Source organism: Cervus canadensis, chromosome 1, assembly GCF_019320065.1.
Source record: "Cervus canadensis isolate Bull #8, Minnesota chromosome 1, ASM1932006v1, whole genome shotgun sequence".
In the NCBI taxonomy this organism is placed as follows: Eukaryota; Metazoa; Chordata; class Mammalia; order Artiodactyla; family Cervidae; genus Cervus; species Cervus canadensis.
The window spans coordinates 12,276,373-12,296,162 of NC_057386.1; the positions used below are offsets into that span (position 1 = coordinate 12,276,373).

General features: G+C 46.6%; 1 protein-coding gene across 12 annotated transcripts in view; it reads right to left on the minus strand.

The window, feature by feature from the left end:
• Nucleotides 1-19,790, minus strand: part of CCDC57 (coiled-coil domain containing 57) — a 113,544-nt gene that overhangs the window by 91,975 nt on the left and 1,779 nt on the right. For 11 of the 12 annotated variants that reach the window (XR_006268651.1, XR_006268650.1, XR_006268641.1 and 8 more), the window contains exons 2-3: nucleotides 7,207-7,621; nucleotides 2,338-2,446 (exon numbers count right to left, since the gene is read on the minus strand). Coding sequence is in view for 6 of the 12 variants with exons in the window: in XM_043463919.1 (XP_043319854.1) it covers nucleotides 2,338-2,446; nucleotides 7,207-7,621 (524 nt within the window). In the remaining 6 variants the exon portion in view is untranslated. Of the gene's footprint in view, nucleotides 1-2,337; nucleotides 2,447-7,206; nucleotides 7,622-9,455; nucleotides 9,511-19,790 lie in introns of those variants that run through there. The other variant, XM_043463920.1, reaches the window with a different exon arrangement.

The window sequence follows — 19,790 nt, forward strand, 5'->3', positions numbered from 1 at the left end:
GGTGATGTCCCCAGGATGCTATAGCCAGAGACTGTACTGTTCAAGTGTTCACTGCATCCCCGACGAGGGCCAGCTCACTCCCAGGGCAGGTGGGGCTAGTGCTTAGCCCTAACCCGAGAGCCCAGGAACGTGCCTGGTGAAATCTCTTTGTTAAATGAATGAACAATAAATAAATAAATCACTGTTTCTCCTCTAGAGGCTTCTAATTCTGGGACTGCTAACCAATAATAAAAAAACAAGTCCACAGTATACAACTTGCAGACATAATAAACATTAAACAGACTAACTCAGCTCCTGTCATCTTACACTTCTTTCTTCAAGGTAATAATCAACATTACCATTGAATCAATTCTACCTTTGACAAGTCAGTAATGAGCACAAAGATCTTCAGAAAAAGGAGACAGAAAACCAGCCCAAAGGAAGCCACAAAGCCGATGAGCGCATAATACCCTTCCTTCAGTCACAGGGTTGGCACGGGCAGTAGAGCCCCAAGGCTGGCATGGGCCCCAGCTGGACCCGAACCACACTAGGCAGCAAAGGCTGCCCAGGTTTCCAGCTGCAGCCCTGGACAGAGCCTATAGTTGGAGAGTCCAGACGTCAAGCTTCCTTCCTGCAAGAGACAGGGCTGGTATGAAAACGCACATCTGAAGGGGCCTTCCTTGTGGACAAGGGGGCTCAAAGCCTGAACAAGCCTGAGTCACAGTAAGGACTTCTTTGAGTGTGGACAAGCTGGGAAGTCACCCAGAGACCTAGCCCAGTGACCACAACACCCACCAGGGCTACCGCTGCCTCCACGTGCCACTGACTGCCCTGCTAACAGGGACGATTCCACCACCACCCAGTGCCCTTTTGAAATTCCTTCTCTGGAAGAGACTCTGACACCACCTGAGGACACCTCATGACCTAGATGAGTTACAGCTGGTCTTCTGATCGCCCAGCTCAGCCCCCAGTGACCTCGGATGTTTCCTAAAGTCAAACCCGCCCGTAAGAGACAAAGTTCTTTGGTCCCCAAGGACTCCAAAAGAAAGTCCTCTGCAGGAAATGTCAAAAGCTCTACAGACTGTTTTGAGTGGTGGCATCATTGTGGACAGTGAAATTCGAGCTTCCAGAGGGGAAGGAAAGGACAGGGCCTCCTCCTGCACCAGTGGTGGTTAGTAGATGCAGCCGGGCCTGAGAGCTTGGTTTTAAGGACAGTTGCATCTTCAAGTATCTTCCATTCTGGTGGGCACAGCCCATCAGGATGCTGTCCTATCTCAGGGCACCAACGCCATGCTATGGGATGGAGGCCCTGACACTCAGGCCTCAGTCCACCAGCTGATCGGTCTGTCCTCCTTGAGAACTGCTGACCCCAGTTCCAAGGAAGGACAGGCCAGCACAGGCAGGCACAAAGTTCACATCCGCCCCATGGCACATCCACTGGGAGACCAGGGGCCAAGGTCAGATCACTCCAGATCACTCAGTCACTATCACTCCAAGGAGGGCAGAAGTGGGGACACAGCTAGGCTGACTTCCAGATCCAGCTACTCTCCAATATCGCGGATACAAGTCTAAAAATAAGTTGTGAGTTGCTAACCTACGGCAGAAGGACAGTGCCTAAGAGTTCACACGCTGGAAGTGTCCTGGACTCAAATTACGGCTCCTTGATTTACTGAGGGGGATTTTGGGCAGGTTACTTAATGTCTTGACCTCGGTTCCCTACTTGCAAAATGCAGAACAAAATGGTGTCTCTGTTGTATTGAGCAGATAAATTCACATACACGCACAAGGAGCTACATGAGGCGGTTTTCATAAACACCAGCTGCTGCTACGACAACACAAGCTCGGTACATCCTGGAAGGAGAACAAGGGGACCCATGTTGTGCACACACGCAGCCCTGCCAGACATGGACTTCAGCCCTAAGTGTGAAGGATGTCCTTCACCCAAACTCCAACATAGCAAAGTGTCTCTCAGATGTGGAGGCTGAGCTTCAGGGACGCCGAGGAGAAATTTCAGAGACAGGTTTAAGTGTCTCCTGTCAGCTGACACAGCTATATTTAAACTTAGGGTCATTTATTGCTTGTTGAAAGAAATACAATTATCACAATTTGAGTTCCCAGCTCTCTTCCACAGTAAAGAACTCTAATTTCATAATACTTCTTTCTCAAATATAATATAGGACGAAATGTTTATTCATTTCCAAGGAAGGAGAATTTTGGGGGCGTTACCACAGAGGAAGATTTAGATACCCTGACACATTTCGCCACAGATCACCACAAAGTGGGAACCTGTGATCCTAGGCTGATACTATATGACCAACAAAACAACAGTCTTGAGGAAGAAGTGGATCCCCCACCTACCTGCCGCTGCAGGCCAAGTTCGCCGTCCAGCTCCTTGAGTCTCCTCTCCAGCTTCCACTTCAGGTTCCCATACTGCTCCCGCTGCTGATCCAGCTCACTGTTCCTGTCACTATGTTAGAAAAAAAAAAAAAAAGCTCAGTGTTAAGAAAAGTCACACTGAATAGTCTCCAAACTACACATTTGCAGGGTCTCCTTTGCAAACGTGAGGGGACAGGTAATGCTTCTTCTTTGCAGGAGTGGCTTTGGCAGGACCCAGGGGACCCACATGCTATACCCAGACAGGTGACTATCTGCAGAGGAGAACATGACGTGGGATCCAGGCTCTCGGGACAATCCCACAAGTGCCCAGGATACAGTCATAAGTCACTGGTCATGCCAGGACTTCCCTGGCAGTCCAGCGATTAGGACTCTCTGCTTCCATTGTAGGGGGCACAGGTTTTTATTCCTTGTTTGGGGAATGAAGATCCCACATGCCGAGCAGTGTGGCCAAAAAAGAAAAAAGAAACACAAAAGTCACTGGTCATACCAACAACCAGGAACTCTCCACTTGAATGAGAACTCACAATCCATAGATGCTAACACCAAGATGACACAGATGTTGATATGATCTAACAAGGATTTTAAAGCAGCCATCATAAAAATGCTCTGACAAGCAATTTCACAGAGCCTTGGGACAAATGGAAAATAGAAACTCTCAGAAAAGAAAAAGAAAATATAACAAAGAATCAAATGGAAACTTGAGAACTAAGAAGTACCATAACCAAAACGAAGGACACTCTAATTGGGCTCAAAGGCAGAATAAACACGTTACAGAAAAGAACCAGAGAATGACAAAAGTTACCTGACATGACAACAGAAAGAAATATGCTGAAAAAAATAAGTGGAGCCTCAGAGACCCGTGGGATGATAACAAAAGATGTAGCATTCACATTGTCCTCACTGCAGTCCCAGAGTGGAAGGAAAAAGAGGGTGGAGCCAACAATGTACTTGAAGAAATAACGGTTGAAAATGTCCCAAATTTGGTGAAAAAGAATGAGCAGGAGTCCTGGGGAGACACTTCACAAAACCATATAAAGCACATCAAGGCTGCAGCAGAGCATGCAGCTGAGGCCTGTCCTCATCGTGGAGCCCACAGGCCTGACAACAGCTTCAGGGTCTCAGTTGACCTGCCTCAAGTCAGCTCTTAGTATCAGATTTAACATACATTTCACATCATTAAAACAATAAGTCCCCTACATACGAACCTTCTAGAGGCGAACTTTCCAAGATGAAAACATGTGTTTGCAAGTCCAGTCACACAAGCTAGTTCACGTGTCTGGCGTACACGGTCATGTGCGTGCGTCCTCTACGTGTGGTTGTGCTTTGGGGCACTTTACAGTATTGCATAGAGGACAGTATCTTTATTTCAACTCCAGGATGTCCAGAAGCAAGCGTAAAAGCAGTGGTGATGATGTGGCTGGTACTGTACTGTAAGATTAAAAATGTTTTCTGGGACTTCCCTGATGATCCAGTGGTTAAGAATCTGTCTTGCCATGCAGGAGACGTGGGTTCAATCCCTGGTAAGGGAACTAAGATCCCACATGCCTCAAAGCATGTGTGCCTGTGCATCACAACTATTGAGCCTGTGCTCTAGGCCTGAGAGCTGCAACTATATTGAAGCCCTCAGGTCTAAGATCTCACGCTCTTCAACAAGAGAAGCTACCAGAATGAGAAGCCTGAGCACCGCAACTAGAGAATAGCCCCCGCTCACCACAACTAGAGAAAGGCCCTCGCAGAAAAGAAGAGCCAGCTCAGACAAAATTAAATACATAAATATTTTTTAAAAAGAGATTGTGGCTATTTATGTCAGAGTGTTCTGCCTATGTTTCCTGTAAGAGTTTTACAGTGTCTGGCCTTATATTTAGGTCTTTAATCCATTTGCTGTTTATTTTTGTGTATGGTATTAGAGAGTGTTTTAATTTCATTCTTTTACATGTAGTTGTCCAGTTTTCCCAGCACCACTTATTGAAGAGGCTATCTTTTCTCCATTGTATATGGACCAACATATGAAAAGATGCTCAAAATCACTAACAGAAAAATGCCTATGAAAACTATAATGAAGTATCACCTCACACTGGTCAGAATGGCCACCATCAAAAATCTTGACTCCTTTGTCATAGATTAGGTGACCATAGGTGCATGGGTTTATTTCTGGCCTTTTGATCCTACTCCACAGTTCTATATTTCTGTTTTTGTGCTAGTACCATAGATTCTTGATTATTGTAGCTTTGTAGTACAGTCTAAAGTCAGACAGCTTGATTCTTTCAGCTCTATTTCTCTTTCTCAAGACTGCTTTGGCTATCCAGGCCTTTTATGCTTCTATACAAATTGTCATTTTTGTTGTTGTTGTTGCTATTCTAGTTCTGTGAAAAATGCCATTGGTAATTTTACAGGGATTGCATTGAATCTGTAGATAGCTTTGCGTGGTATAGTCATTTTCATAATATTGACTCTTCCAATTCAAGAACATGGTATATCTCTCCATCTGTTTGTGTCATCTTTGAATTCTTTAATCAGTATCTTATAGTTTAGTACATATAGGTCTTTTGCCTCCTTAGGTAGGTCTATTCCACGATATTTTCTTCTTTTTGTTGCAACAGTAAATGGGATTATTTCCTTGATTTCTCTTTGTGATCTTTTGTTGTTAGTGTATAGGAATGCAAAAGATTACAGAGTATTAATTTTGTATTTTGCAACTTTATTAAATTCATTGATTAGCTATTAATAGTTTCCTGGTGGCATCTTTAGGATTTTCTATGTAGAGTACTGCGCTTCCCTCGTAGCTCAGTTGGTTAAGAATCTGCCTGCAATGCAGGAGACCTGGTTCAATTCCTGGGTCGGGAAGATCCCCTGGAGAAGGAAATGGCAATCCACTCCAGTATTCTTGCCTGGAGAATCCCATGGACAGAGGAGCCTGGCAGGCTACAGTCCATGGGGTCACAAGAGTTGGACCCGATTTAGCAACTAAACTACTACTACTCCTACTACTGTGTAGAATATCATGTCATCTTCAGACAATGACCGTTTTATTTCTTCTTTTCCAATTTGGATTCCTTTTATTTCTTTTTCTTCTCTGATTGCCATGGCTAGGACTTTCAAAATTATTTTGAATAATAGTGGCAAGAGAAACCATAAACAAGATGAAAAGACAACCCTCAGAATGGGAGACAGTATTGTCAAACAAAGCAACTGACAAAATATTAATCTCCAACATATACAAATAGTTCATGCAGCTCAAAAATAAAAAATAAATAGCAGAGGACTTAAATAGACATTTCTCCAAAGAAGACACACAAGTGACCAATAAACACATGAAGAAAAGATGTTAAAAAATCACTAATTATTAGAAAAATGCAAGTCAAAACTATGATGAGGTATCACTTCACACTGGTCAGAAGGCCATCATCAAAAATCCATGACAATAAATACTGGAGAGGGTATAAAGAAAAGGGAACCCTCCTGCACTGTTGGTGGAAATGTAAATTAATATAGCCACTATGGAGAACAGTATGGAGATTCCTTAAGAAACTAAAAATAGAACTACTATATGACCCAGCAATTTCACTACTGGGCATATACCCAGAGAAAAACATAATTCAAAAAGACACATGCACCCCAATGTTCATTGCAATACTATTTACGATAGTCAGGACACAGAAGCAACCTAAATGTACATCAACAGCGGAAGAGGTAGGGAATTCGCTGGTGGTCCAGTGATGAAGACTCTACGCTTCCAATGCAGGCGGTGCGGGTTCAATCCCTGATTGGGGAACTAAAATTCCACAATGCTGGATGGTGCAGCTAAAAAGTAAAAAATTTTTAAAAATGACAAAAAACCAACCAAGCAAAAAAATGTCAGAGAAACAGATAAAGAAGTGGTATGTATATACAGTGTAATATTACTCAGTCATAAAAATGAACGACACTGGGTCATTTGTAGAGACATGGATGGACCTAGAGACTGTAACAGAGAGTGAAATAAGTCAGAAACAGAAAAGCAAGTAACATACATTAACATTACATGTGGAATCTAGAAAAATGGTAAAAATGATTTTATTTGCAAAGATGAAATAGAGACACAGACGTAGAGAACAAACATATGAATACCAAGGGGGGAAGCGGAGGGAGCAGGGTGAATTGGGAGATTGGGATTGACTGTACATACACTACTGATACTACGTATAAGATATCTAATGAGAGCCTACTGTATATAGCACAGGGAACCCTACTCAGAGCTCTGTAGTAACCTAAATGAGAAGGAAATTAAAAAAAATATATACATACACACACACACACACACACACACATTCACTTTGTGGTACAGTAGAAACTAACAACACTGTAAAACAACTATACTACAATAAAAATTTTTTAAATTTTTTTATATATTATTTGTGTGAAAAGTACTATAAAGCAATTACAACACAGTAGTACTACTACTACGCCCACCTCAGATGCCCACCTAAGTGCCTGCTGCCACCAAGGCAGGAGCATGCTCTGACTAGTTACCAGCTGTACCTGGACTAACTTTGTTGGACTTACAAACAGGCCCTCAGAATAGAATATCATTCATATGTAGAGGACTTACTATAATTATAAACTCAAATATGTTTTATTACAATAATTCATATTTGCAACTCATGGAAAAAATTTCAAATAGTTAAACCAGCCTCCACTAATTTCAGCTGCACTGGGTGGGACCCAGAAAAAAACATCCAGGTATGGCCGTGCCTGCCTTCCTGTGACAAACACTGAGCAGGTGGGAGCCCGGCAGCCCTATGGGGAAGGAGGCCAGTGGAGGGCAGGGGCGTGGGGTCCGCTGGCCCTCACCTGTGGACCCGCTCCAGCTCCAGGCGGTGTTCCTGCAGCCTCTGCTGGTACTGCCGCTGCAGGTCCTCCAGCCGTCGGGTCTCGCTGGCCAGCGCCTGCTTCAGCTTGGCCACTTCGATCTTGAGCTCGCTCACCTCGGCCTGCCTGGCCTCCTCCAGCCCTCGGGCCTGGGCGAACGCGGCGTCGTAGCGCTCCAGCTCCCGGTCCCGCTCTTCCAGCACCTGCAGGTTGTAGATAAAGTCCTCCCGCAGGCGCCGCAGCTTCCCCTGAGCCTCCTCCAGTCGGCGCTGTGTGTCCTGCAGAGCCGCCTCCTGCATCTGGGTGCGCTGGGCCTGCAGCGCTCGCCACTCCTCCTCCTTGCGAGCCAGCAGGGCATTCAGGTCCTGCTCCAAGGGTGGGGGCATCATGTCAGCAACTGCAGCAAAGAGAAGGCAGGCATTGAGTTCACTGCTAGGAAACCTGTGCTCCACAACGCCCAACGCAGGTCCCCACCTAAGTGCCTGCTGCCACCAAAGCAGGAGGATGCTCTGACTAGTTACCAGCTGTCTGGTCACACCCTGGATTCTGGCGAGCCAAAGGCAGCTCCCCTAGGGCCCAACAGGGCAAAGACACACAGGCCCAGACTCCAAAGGCTCTTTCTACCCTCTCCTCACCCGGCAGTAGACGGAACACACAGGAAGTGCAGGATCACAGAGGGAAGAGAAGGAAAGACCGGGACTGCTGCCTGCTCACTTACAAGGGCTAGGTGTTTTAAAATAGTTTCATGAAGTGCTCTCTTTTGCAAATAAAAACCCGAGGCTGCTCTGGCTGGCCCCACATGGCTCCGGAGAGCCAGTGCCCCTTCCCACCCCTATGCTCTACTCCTGGAGCTGGAATGAAGCTCTGGAGATCCACCACCCAGAAGCATGCTCCTCTGCCCTTGGGTCCAGTCCATTGCGCACAGACATGTTTTTAAAAACACAATAAAGTGCTAGAAAAAAATGGGAAAAAATACATAATACATCACTCCAATTTTTTTAATTGTTAGGTTCAAAAGCATATAACCACTTTGTCAAATTTCCAACAAGTGTCTGCAGATCTCTTGTTTCCCATGTCCACTGAGGATGCCCACACATGGGGCAGGGCCGCCGAGAGCTGCTCCCCACCCGGGCACCTCCATGACTGTCCTGGTCCCAGCACCGGCGGAGATGGGGTAGATTTTCACGTGCAAAACCACTTGTGGGGGCGTGGAGTGGGGATGGAGTGGGAGTGTTATCTCCCTGGTTGACTTATGCAGTGAGTCTGAGGCCGTGGGTCAGGCCCCACCAGCTACACAGCAGGCCCAAAGGGATGTAGGCTGGCCCAGGTGCCATGAGCATCTTCTGGGACAGAGGGTGGAATGTGAGTGATGCCTGGCTCTGAGAGGGCTTTTCCAGGAAGGTCAGGGGGGTGTGAGACAGGCATCTGGCAGTAACTTCTGTGTATCATTGTCCCCAAAGCATCTAAAATGTCTGCTTCATTTTAAGTGGGTCTTTTTTTAAGATGAAAAGACATACGGTCCCAGGCTATCTCAACCCACAGGGTCAATACACATTCACAGAATTCCTCCTGGACAGAGGGATATTGCTAACAGGAACAGGATTTCAGGGGCCTGTGAAGACACCCTGCGGGTTGTGAAGGTTCCATGTACCCCTCCCCTGAGAGGTACCAGCAGCATTAATACTGGTCTCCCTTGGTCAAAGTAAAGCAAATATCCACAGGCAAACTCAGAAACAAGAACAAGAGAATCCGAGGGTCATTTTTTTTGTTTTTAAGCATTACATTGCCAGTAAACACTCCCTGAACCAGAAAGAACACTACTTTTTTTTAGAGACGTGAAGTTCATTTCACTCCTGAAATTACTAACAAAAACCAACAACAGTTCTACCATGAACCCTTACTTTCCAAAATTCAGTGGAGGTAAGAAATGGACAAAATTTTCATGTTGTACAAGGCTTTGATGGCATCAGGTTTATTGTGATGGAATGCTTTGAGGGACCTCAACTCAGACTCCTGCAGAGTTGCTGCCACCAGCACTGTGGAAGCAGATAGCCCTGTGTCCTCAGACAGCCCAAGTCTTGCTTAGTTTATGAGTGGTGAACCCTTTGCCCTGTGAAAGGTGATCACTAATAGTACAACACATAAAACTCTAGAGGAAGACAACAAAAAACCTAAAGACAAGTCCATATACACCCCACCAAAAAATTATCTATTGTAATCAAAATTATTACTATAACATCCTGGTTCAGTTCAGTCGCTCAGTCGTGTCCAACTCTTTGCGACCCCATGAATCGCAGCACGCCAGGCCTCCCGGTCCATCACCAACTCCCAGGGTTTACTCAAACTCATGCCCATCGAGTCAGTGATGCCATCCAGCCATCTCATCCTCTGTCGTCCCCTTCTCCTCCTGCCCCCAATCCCTCCCAGCATCAGGGTCTTTTCCAATGAGTCAACTCTTCGCATGAGGTGGCCAAAGTATTGGAGTTTCAGCTTCAGCATCAGTCCTTCCAATGAACACCCAGGACTGATCTTCTTTAGGATGGACTGGATGGATCTCCGTGCAGTCCAAGGGACTCTCAAGAGTCTTCTCCAACACCATAGTTCAAAAGCATCAATTTTACAGTGCTCAGCTTTCTTCACAGTGCAACTCTCACATCCATACATGACTACTGGAAAAACCATAGCCTTGACCAGACGGACCTTTGTTGGCAAAGTAATGTCTCTGCTTTTTAATATCCTATCTAGGTTGGTCATAACTTTCCTTTCAAGGAGTAAGCGTCTTTTAATCCCATGGCTGCGGTCACCATCTGCAGTGATTTTGGAGCCCAGAAAAATAGTCTGACACTGTTTCCACTGTCTCCCCATCTATTTCCCATGAGGTGATGGGACCAGATGCCATGATCTTAGTTTTCTGAATGTTAAGCTTTAAGCCAACTTTTTCACTCTCCTCTTTCACTTTCATCAAGAGGCTCTTTAGTTCACCTACACTTTCTGCCATAAGGGTGGTGTCATCTGCATATCTGAGGTTATTGATATTTCTCCTGGAAATCTTGATTCCAGCTTGTGCTTCTTCCAGCCCAGCGTTTCTCATGATGTACTTTGCATATAAGTTAAATAAGCAGGGTGACAATATACAGCCTTGACGTACTCCTTTTCCTATTTGGAACCAGTCTGTTGTTCCATGTCCAGTTCTAACTGTTGCTTCCTGTCCTGCATACAGGTTTCTCAAGAGGCAGGTCAGGTGGTCTGGTATTCCCATCTCCTTCAGAATTTTCCACAGTTTATTGTGATCCACACAGTCCAAGGCTTTGGCATAGTCAATAAAGCAGAAATAGATGTTTTTCTGGAACTCTCTTGCTTTTTCAATGATCCAGCAGATGTTGGCAATTTGATCTCTGGTTCCTCTGCCTTTTCTAAAACCAGCTTGAACATCTGGAAGTTCTCGGTTCACGTATTGCCGAAGGCTGACTTGGAGAATTTTGAGCATTACCTTACTAGCGTGTGAGATGAGCGCAATTGTGCGGTAGTTTGAGCATTCTTTGGCATTGCCTTTCTTCAGGATTGGAATGAAAACTGACCTTTTCCAGTCCTGTGACTATTGCTGAGTATTCCAAATTTGCTGGCATATTGAGTATAGCACTTTCACAGCATCATCTTTCAGGATTTGAAATAGCTCAACTGGAATTCCATCACATCCACTAGCTTTGTTTGTAGTGATGCTTTCTAAGGCCCACCTGACTTCACATTCCAGGATGTCTGGCTCTAGGTCAGTGATCACACCATTGTGATTATCTGGGTTGTGAAGATCTTTTTTGTATAGTTCTTCTGTGTATTCTTGCCACCTCTTCTTAATATCTTCTGCTTCTGTTAGGTCCCTACCATTTCTGTCCTTTATTGAGCCCATTTTGGCATGAAATGTTCCCTTGGTATCTCTAATTTTCTTGAAGAAAAGAAAAACATCCTGGTAGCAATATGGGAAAAAAAAAAGTAAAGGAGAAATTGTCAGAATGGTCTGGGTTTGTATTTAGACTCCCAAAATACTCCCTCAGGACTAAAGAAACAGCAAGGGTGTGTTTTCTGGAAGATGTGTGCTGTGTGCTGGGCTACCCCAGCGGACAGTGGGAAAATGAAACAAGCTTTCTAGATATTTGTTTCTCTGAGCTGAGCACAACAGTAGTCAGAACACAGAAAAATAAAATAAGAAAACACAACGTGAAGCACATTAGGATTGGGCGAGAAAGGCCAGGTAATTGTTAAGTATGAAGGGCAGCTTGTTAAAAGGCAAAGCACAAAGGAAGACAGGATCCATCACTGGATTTGCATCTTTCATATGGAAAAAGTAAGGCGATCTCCCAGGTGAAGCCACTGGCATTTGTTAGATCTAGACAAATTCCTTATGTAGCTCTTTTATAAGGGCAACGAATTGTGCAGGGCAGGGTCTGGCAAGTTTTGTTCCTTTTCGGGCCAGTCAGTAAATATTTGGGACTTTGTGGGTCACAGGGTCTCTATGGAAATGCCTTAACTCTGCATGAAAGCAGCTAAAGAAGACAGAAAATGGGTAGGCTGAGTTTGGCCCACAGGTCTGCTGTGCTGACCCCCTGAACCTTACACAGGAGATGCTCTTATCAGCAACTGTGTGACAAATACTATCGTTTCTTAAGACTGGTCACGGTACCCCTAATCCTCAGGGGTCTGAGAAGAGCTCACTTCAGACACAAACATCCTTCCCCAACTCTTGCCTGGTGTCCACTGGGGGTGTGGGCCAGGCTCACGAAGGGGAAGAGACATAGGCACTTCCAGCCCAGCCAGTCTCAGGGTGACCACACCAGAGAGGAGGCACAGAGGGGAGTCCCCACCCCGCCCCACAGGGAGAGGGCACAGGCACGAGAGGCTGGGAGAGCAGGAAGAGATCGCAGGGCCCTGTGATGCTGTGATAGAGTAACAGATGTAAACACTGGTCTTCATCCATGGTTCCTGGCATCAGGCTCCTAAAACCCTTATTTCCTAAATGACAGGAGCTAAACAGGTATCTTTAGTTATACTGAGTTTTTGTTCCTAGTTCGTAAAAAAACTCGGGGTGAAACGATGTCTCCCATTATTCATAACAAACCTCTTTCAACCACACCTGAGTCAGTTAATGAAGAGAGTTTGGAAAGCCCTTGGATAACCAATGAATGAGGGCTGGTTGCCAGCGGAACTAACCACAGGATTAGAGGGTTGGAACTTGCAACTCCACCTTCCAACTTTTAGGGAGCGGAGAGGAGCTGGAGACTGAATGGTTTAATGGCTACCAATGTTACCAATGGCTAATGGTTTAATCAGCCTGTATAATCTTGTCAGGATTGTCAAAATCCTGCCAGATGGGCCTCCCACCCATGATCTGCACAGGACTGCCAAACAATCTAGGCACTAGTGCGTTTCTTTGAAGGAGGTTACTCAACCAAAAGACATCTTCCAAACCCAAATACTCAAAACCCAAAACCTGTCTCTTTGCTACAAAACAAAACTAAGCACCAAATCTCGGCAGCACCTTCCTGGGGAGATTCAGGGGCCAGTCCTTGGAAAAACCAGACCAAGCAGCTGCTCAGACTTGTCCACAGTCTTTTAGGACCGGCAAAGGGCCGACAAGCCACAGGCAAAAAGTCCCTCTGGACTTAACCTCCTGGCTGGCAACTAGGTTCGTTTTGCCCCCATACAACAAAACTCCCTTGGACAAAGAGGTTTGCAGTCTTTATTTGCAAGACAGTCAAGCAATGGATTTCAAATCCACCTTCCCAGAGGCAAGCGGCTTGGGGTATTTATGAGCTCAGGAATAAAGAAGCAGGGGGGTCAGAGGTGTGGGGAGCATGAGGCAAGGTGACTGAGAAACAGGACTTCCCTGGTGGTCCAGTGGCTAAGACTCTGTGCTCCCAATGCAGGGTGCCTAGGTTCAATCCCTGGACAGGGAACTAGATTCTGCAAGCAATGACTAAGACTCAGTGCAGTCAAATAAGTAAATATTAAAAAGAAGAAGATTGGTAATCGATCTTCACTGTTATCCTAGTTATTATTATCCACAGTATCCCAGTTACATACTAGGATAACAGGCCTCTGCATGTTTTCATAAGTTTATTTTAAATTCATTAACTCATGTGGCTGCATGAGGTTTTAGTTGCGACATGCAGGGTATTTTATTGCGGGGTGTGGACTTCTCTCGAGTTGTGGTGCACAGGCTCCAGAGCATGCGGGCTCAGTAGTTTCATGGACCAGGGACCAGACCCTCAGGGAAGCCCCCCTCTGCACGTTTTGAGGGTGGGGTTTTCGACTCTCCGATGTCAAAAGGTCACCAAGCAGACATTCCTACTTGTCCTGTTGGAGGGTCAGCAATCCTATCCAGTCTTAACTGGCTCAGCTCAAACTAGATACAGCTGACCCCAAGTCCCGGAAAACAACTCAGGCAAACATTGTTTAGGTTACGTGTTGCTGGCAGGATATCCAAGTCTTAAAACTACCTTGATCAGTGAAGGCAGGTGAATGGGCTTGACTAATTATTATGTATGGTTTCAAAAGCACCCATAAAAACCCCTGAACCACCAGATTTGGAGAGCTTCTAGGCTGGTGAAGGTGTGGAGACATGGAGGGCAGTATGCTGCGAGAGAGGGGGTGGGAGCTCCCAGCCCCTCCCGCCCACCTCGTCCTCTTCCATCTGGCCGCTCAGAGTTGTGTCCACTTACAATAAACTGGTGATCTAGTAAGTGAACACTTCCCAGAGTTCTGTGAGCTGCTCTAGCTGTTCAGTATTACTGAACCTGAGGAGAGGGGTCCTGCCCTGATTCAGAGCAGCCGGGAGAAGCACAGACGACAACCTGGACTTGCCACAGGCATCCCGTGGGGCCGGCAGCTAGTGTGGAGACTGAGTAAAATGTAAGACGTCCACTAGGTATATGCTGATAATGCTTGGCGGAGGAAGCACCCCCTGACGAGTGGCATCAGGGAGGAAGCAGGCCTTCTGACTGTGAGAGCAGGGAAGGACGGAGGATGAACTTGGAAGCAAGAGTCCTGATAGCGCTGTTCTAACCAGCGACAGCGTGGTGGCCTCCCCACAGGGCTCTGGAGCAGAGGAGAGCTCCGGCCTCCACGCCTTCTCCAGCTAGGCAGTCTCACTCTACCCACAGGCACCTGATGGAAACCCCTGGGCCTGCCACCTTTGATTCTGTATGCCCCTGCCCCCACAGCCCTCAGCTTGTCATTGGCACCCCACTCCATCCAGCTGCCCAAGCTAAACATCTGGAACTAGCCTGTATTTCCTGCTCTCATCCTCCAGGCCGCCCTTCAGCCACCATCATCTCTCACCTGGAGCCTCAATGACTCGACCCTGAACTGGCTCCTCTGCTACATACTTGCCCTTTTTTTTTTTTTCCCATACTTGCCCTTTTATGGCCACCAAAGGGATGGGTTAGGAAAAAAAAAGCCTTCCCTCCCCACCACACACACAAGGGCTTCCTGTTCCTGAGTCCGCTTACAACACCTGGATCACCACATTCAGGGCTGGGGGGTGCCTAATGGTCCTTGTCAGTCAGCTACCCCCTGCCTGGAAACCGGCATGTAGGCTCCTTCCTGTCCCTGAGACCAACTCAAGTGTCACTCCAGGAAATCCTCCCGCATCTTCAACCAAACCTGGTGCAAGGATGTAGCCCTATTCACATTCAAAGTCTCCGCTTGGCACTTATCAGGAGATGGTGTTTACTGCTTATGTGTCATTCTTTCCTACATGCTCCACATGGTATCCCATACTTGGAACTCCAGCACACAGGAGGCGCTCAAAAGTATGTACTAAATAACTAAATGGAAAAAAATTATCCCAGGACAATCATAAACTAGGGCTCTGGGGCTAGAGCAGAGGAACTGGGGGAAGGCAGGTATCTCTGCTCCCCCGGGCCCTTCCAAACCCTTCTTCCTCCTGCTCCAAAGGCTCGGCTTCCTTAAAGTGCCCACAGCCCTGTGCGCTCCACCACAGAGGACAGCCCTGTATCCACTGAGGTGCCTGGCCCACCTCTGCGACCCTGTCCACGGTTTCCCCCACTCCAACATACCCTAGTCCCCCACACTTGGATCGCCAGCCCTCACCCTTCAGCTCCGGTCACTCTAGATTGACAATAACTTGAGCTTTACATGTATTACTGGAGGTATCAACGAACTACAGGAAAACCGACATTCACTTTAACAAGTTTTGAATTCAGTAAAAAACTGGAGTTACTGGCTTCAAGTTCAGTCAGGTGCCAAGTATTTCCCCCATCCAGACAGCTGAGGGGATTCCCCAAGTATGTCCTGCCGAATGTCCCAGGTACCCTGTTCTGTACCCCAATTCCTGGCACACTGAAGGAGAGAACAAATGCTTGCTTCTATTCCATGCAGGATGTATATCATTATAGCCAGAGGAACATGACATTAAGTAATGTAAAATTCTCACAGACATAGCAAACTTTCTTAAATCCATTCATTTATTCAACAAGTACTTATTCAGTGTTCACTACTTCTCAGGTGCTGTTTCACCTGCTGGAGACACAGGGGCCAGGTCCCCACCCCAACGAGTTGTCATCCTTGCTGGGACAAGACAGAGAGGCACAGGAACACAGAGAGGAGCAGGTAACTTCCGGGAGTGGCTGGAGGCCCCGCCCAGAGGAAATGGCAGGAAGTGGCTCCGCTAAGCCTTCAGGAGGCTCACATCCTGCTCAGCTGTGGCCCCTGCCCTGGTGCAGGGTACCCAGGACCACTGGGAAACCAGCGTTCCGGCAGGTCTGGCTGGCCACCAAGTTCAGGCAAAGTCCAGTGTGAGATAACAAGGCGACTCGGTGACCTCCAAAATTTCAGGTTCACCCACACTAATTGGACGTCTAATGGCTGGCCCCTTGCAAACCCCAACATGTGCACAAACCCGACTGCCTATGGTGGGGCTGTGTGACTGCGGGCTGGTGGGTGGCCTCGTGAGTTCTGGGGTCTGGCACAGAACTCACTTGTCAACAGAAATCATGCATTCAAGGGCCACCCACAGACCTGTGCACAATCACAGGCAAAGAATCAGTTTTTAAGCAAATATACAACTTTAAATGATGCCGATGCTACTGTGATCGTTGATGAAGTGCCCGTGAGTCATCACTATGGTTCTTTATGGAGACAGCAGGCCGAGGTCTGTGAAGTCAACGGGGGTCCCTCTTCTGAGGACTCCCATAGGCTTGCCTCTTAAATGTACCAATAGCACAGCCACCCCTGGGAATTATGCTTCTAGTATAGAAATCTGATCATGTGATACTGTGCCCATGGCACATGGCCTTGTTGAAAAAAAAAAGTTCAACCTGTTTGGCACAGTATATGAAGACATCTAGGGGGTGTCCCTGGTGGCTCAGTGGTAAAGAATCTGCCTGCCAAAGCAAGAGACACAGATACGATCCCTGATCCGGAAAGATCCCACATGCCTCAGAGCAACTAAGCCTGTGTGCCACAACTACTGAGTCTGCTCTAGAGCCAGCGAGTCACAACAGCTGAGTCCACGTGCCGCAATTGATGAAGCCAGTGTGTCCTAGAGCCCATCCTCCACAACAAGAGAAGCCACTGCGATGAGGAGCTTGCACACTGCAACTAGAGAGTGGCCCCGGCTCTCTGCAACCAGAGAAAAGCCCGAGCAGCAGTGAAAACCCAGCACAGCCAAAAAATAAATAAAATTATCTTTTAAAAAAGACCCCTAGGATGGGGGCTAGCCCACCTTGCCCACTACAGCTCCCTCTGGACCTCCAGCTGATCCCCAGAAAGGAACCAGCTTCTACTGTGTATGTTCCACTGCACCCCGACATGCCCCGCACTCGTGCTCCTTTCCTTCCCACTCCAACACAGACAGCCTGCCCTGCTTCCGTTATAAATCCTAAAAGCCCTGAGGCTGAGATTAACAGCTTTTATTAAACACCAGATTCCAAATCAAGACCCAGTCTGTCTGTCAGCCAGCAGGCATCCACAGCAAGCACCCAGTTTCTGGGAGGGGCCAAACAAAACTGGCGAAAGCGGAAGGTGGTAGGTGGGAAGTCCACTGTCAACTCAGCTTGGCTCGTAGCACTCACGGTCTTCGAAGAGAACCAGTGGGCTCAGCGGGACTAGGCTAGGTTGTCTCATCACTCGGATGTTCTCATCTGTAAAATGCTGAACTTTCTAAACTTTTTTTTTTTTTTTAATCTAAAGAGGATTAATCTGTCAGTTCTAAAAGGCACTTGGAAACCCCTGGGTCTTAGGAAGATGGAAATTACTCTTCATGAAAGCCTTGGTTTCCCAAACATGGAAAATTTGCAGGCTGCAGACAGAAGCAGCAGAAGTCCCATCTGGAAGAACACCTCAGTCGTGAGTGAGCTGGAATGCACCCCTGGTGCATTGACACTGCCACAGACTAAACAGTAGATAGTGTGGAAGAACTTGGGCACTCACTCACTCTCTTACCCAAAACCTAGCAGTGGTCTGCAGCGGTTGACCCTGACTATGCAGGACCATCCTTGTCAGATCAAAGGGGCCAGCAAGAAAAAGGCTCAGAAGTCAGCATGTCCAGGTAGTGAGAGACTCGGAGGTGTCTCTTCACGGATAACAACAGAGAAAGGGCTGTGAGGAGGACCCATGGCCAAGCATCTCCTGACAGCCGGTATCATACTTAAAAGAGTTTGGGACAAAGGATGAGTCCTAAGGAATTATGAAAAGGAGCTCCATGGAAGAGAAAGAGCTTTCCAAGCCAAGTGGGCTCTGCAGAGGGGCCTGCCCTGTCCTGCTCTGCCCTGGCAGGGCCCCACCTCTCTGGCATGCTGCCTGCTGGGATTGCAAGCCAGATGTATAGGGCAGGAGCCTGGGAGAATGATTCTGTCCTTGCCAATCTCAGCCCTTGCCAAGATGACCAAGTCATCAGAGCAAAGCACATCCAAGGCAGAGAGGAACTCACAGGCTACTCGATTGCAGACATGACAATGGAACTAATAATACTTTTGTTCATCTGATTAAAAACTTGGAGCAACTGTTTTGGAATAAATATTGACAAGTACTTAACTGAAAATACATTGCATGACCTCAATAAAACCTAAGCAGTTGCAAAATCTAAAAGTTACAACAAAAGGCCGTTTGTAAAGGCTCAAAGTCAGAAACAGAATGTTGTCTTACTGGTGCTCTGTAAATATATTTAATAAACCCAAATCTATGAAACATATTTGCGGGATTTGAAAGAAAGTCCAGAGGTGGCTCATTTCTGTATGCGGGACAGAGGACTCAAGGCTGGCACCCTCTGGAACCCCCGAGTGAACAAAGCTCAGTACAGGTGATCATTAAGGGCATCAAGAGGGTGAAAATTACAGGCCTATGACTCCTGTCTTTCACTGACTGCCAGATAGTACCCACAACCATTTGTAAAACCTGAGGTGAGAGAAGAGCAGCAGATGGATCTTAATTCCATCCTGGTACTTGCTGGGGATGAGGGATATTGCTAAAGTGAGGAGAATATAGCGCTTTTTTATACTCCGAATTTACAGCTGCCAAATTCCCATGCCTCCCCCACCCCACCCAAAAAAGCAAATAAATGATCAAATAGGAGATAAGTTGAACAGCCTTGTAGTTAAGAGCTGATAATCTGCTCATACTTTTAGAACCACATAAATGTTTCAGATACCAAGACTTAAAATCAATAAGGACTTGGGAATTCTCTGGTGGTACAGCAGTTAGGACTCTGTGCTTTCACCGAGGGCCCAGGTTCAATCCCTGGTTGGGGAACTAAGATCCCACAAACTGCACAGCACGGGGGGGGGGGGGGGGGGGGGGGGGGGGGGGGGGGGGGGGGGGGGGGGGGGGGGTGGGTAGGGGTGGAATCAAGAAGGACTCAAAGTGAAATATAATCAGAAACAAATAAACCTAACTTTATTACAAATAACATAAATACACTAAGGCGACTTTGTAAAATAGATTCTGACTATATATTAAAAGAAAAAATAAAAAACTAGCACATGCAAATATACTCTACTTAAGTAGGTTTGTTTTTCACAGAAATATAGCTTGGCAATACTGAAACTATACGTAGTCTAGGATTGAGCAAAAAGGTGAACATACTGAGGACAATAGGGCTTCCCCTATGGCTCAGCAGTAAAGAATCCACCTGCGAGTGCAGGAGATGTAGGTCCGATCCTTGGGTGGAGAAGATCCCCTGGAGAAGGAAATGGCAACCCACTCTAGTATTCTGGCCTGGAGAATTCCACAGACAGAGCATCCTGGTGGGCTACAGTCCCTGGGGTTGCAAAGAGTCAGACATGACTGGGGGACAAAGGCCAGACCAGACTGAGACAACGGGAGCCAGAGTTAGAGAGTAAAAAGGAATGTATTAATAGAAAGAACCCTGTGGTGAGACTGAAATTGGAGGTACCAATATAAACTCAGTTTTTAATATATACACAGATGTATGGATATAGAAATAGATACAGATGTATAGGGGGTACACAAATTAATGTTTCCTAGTGCTGCCCATTGAGAAAGCCAAAAAGTAATAACCCTCCAGTAGCAATAAGCATACCTCCAAAGATCTT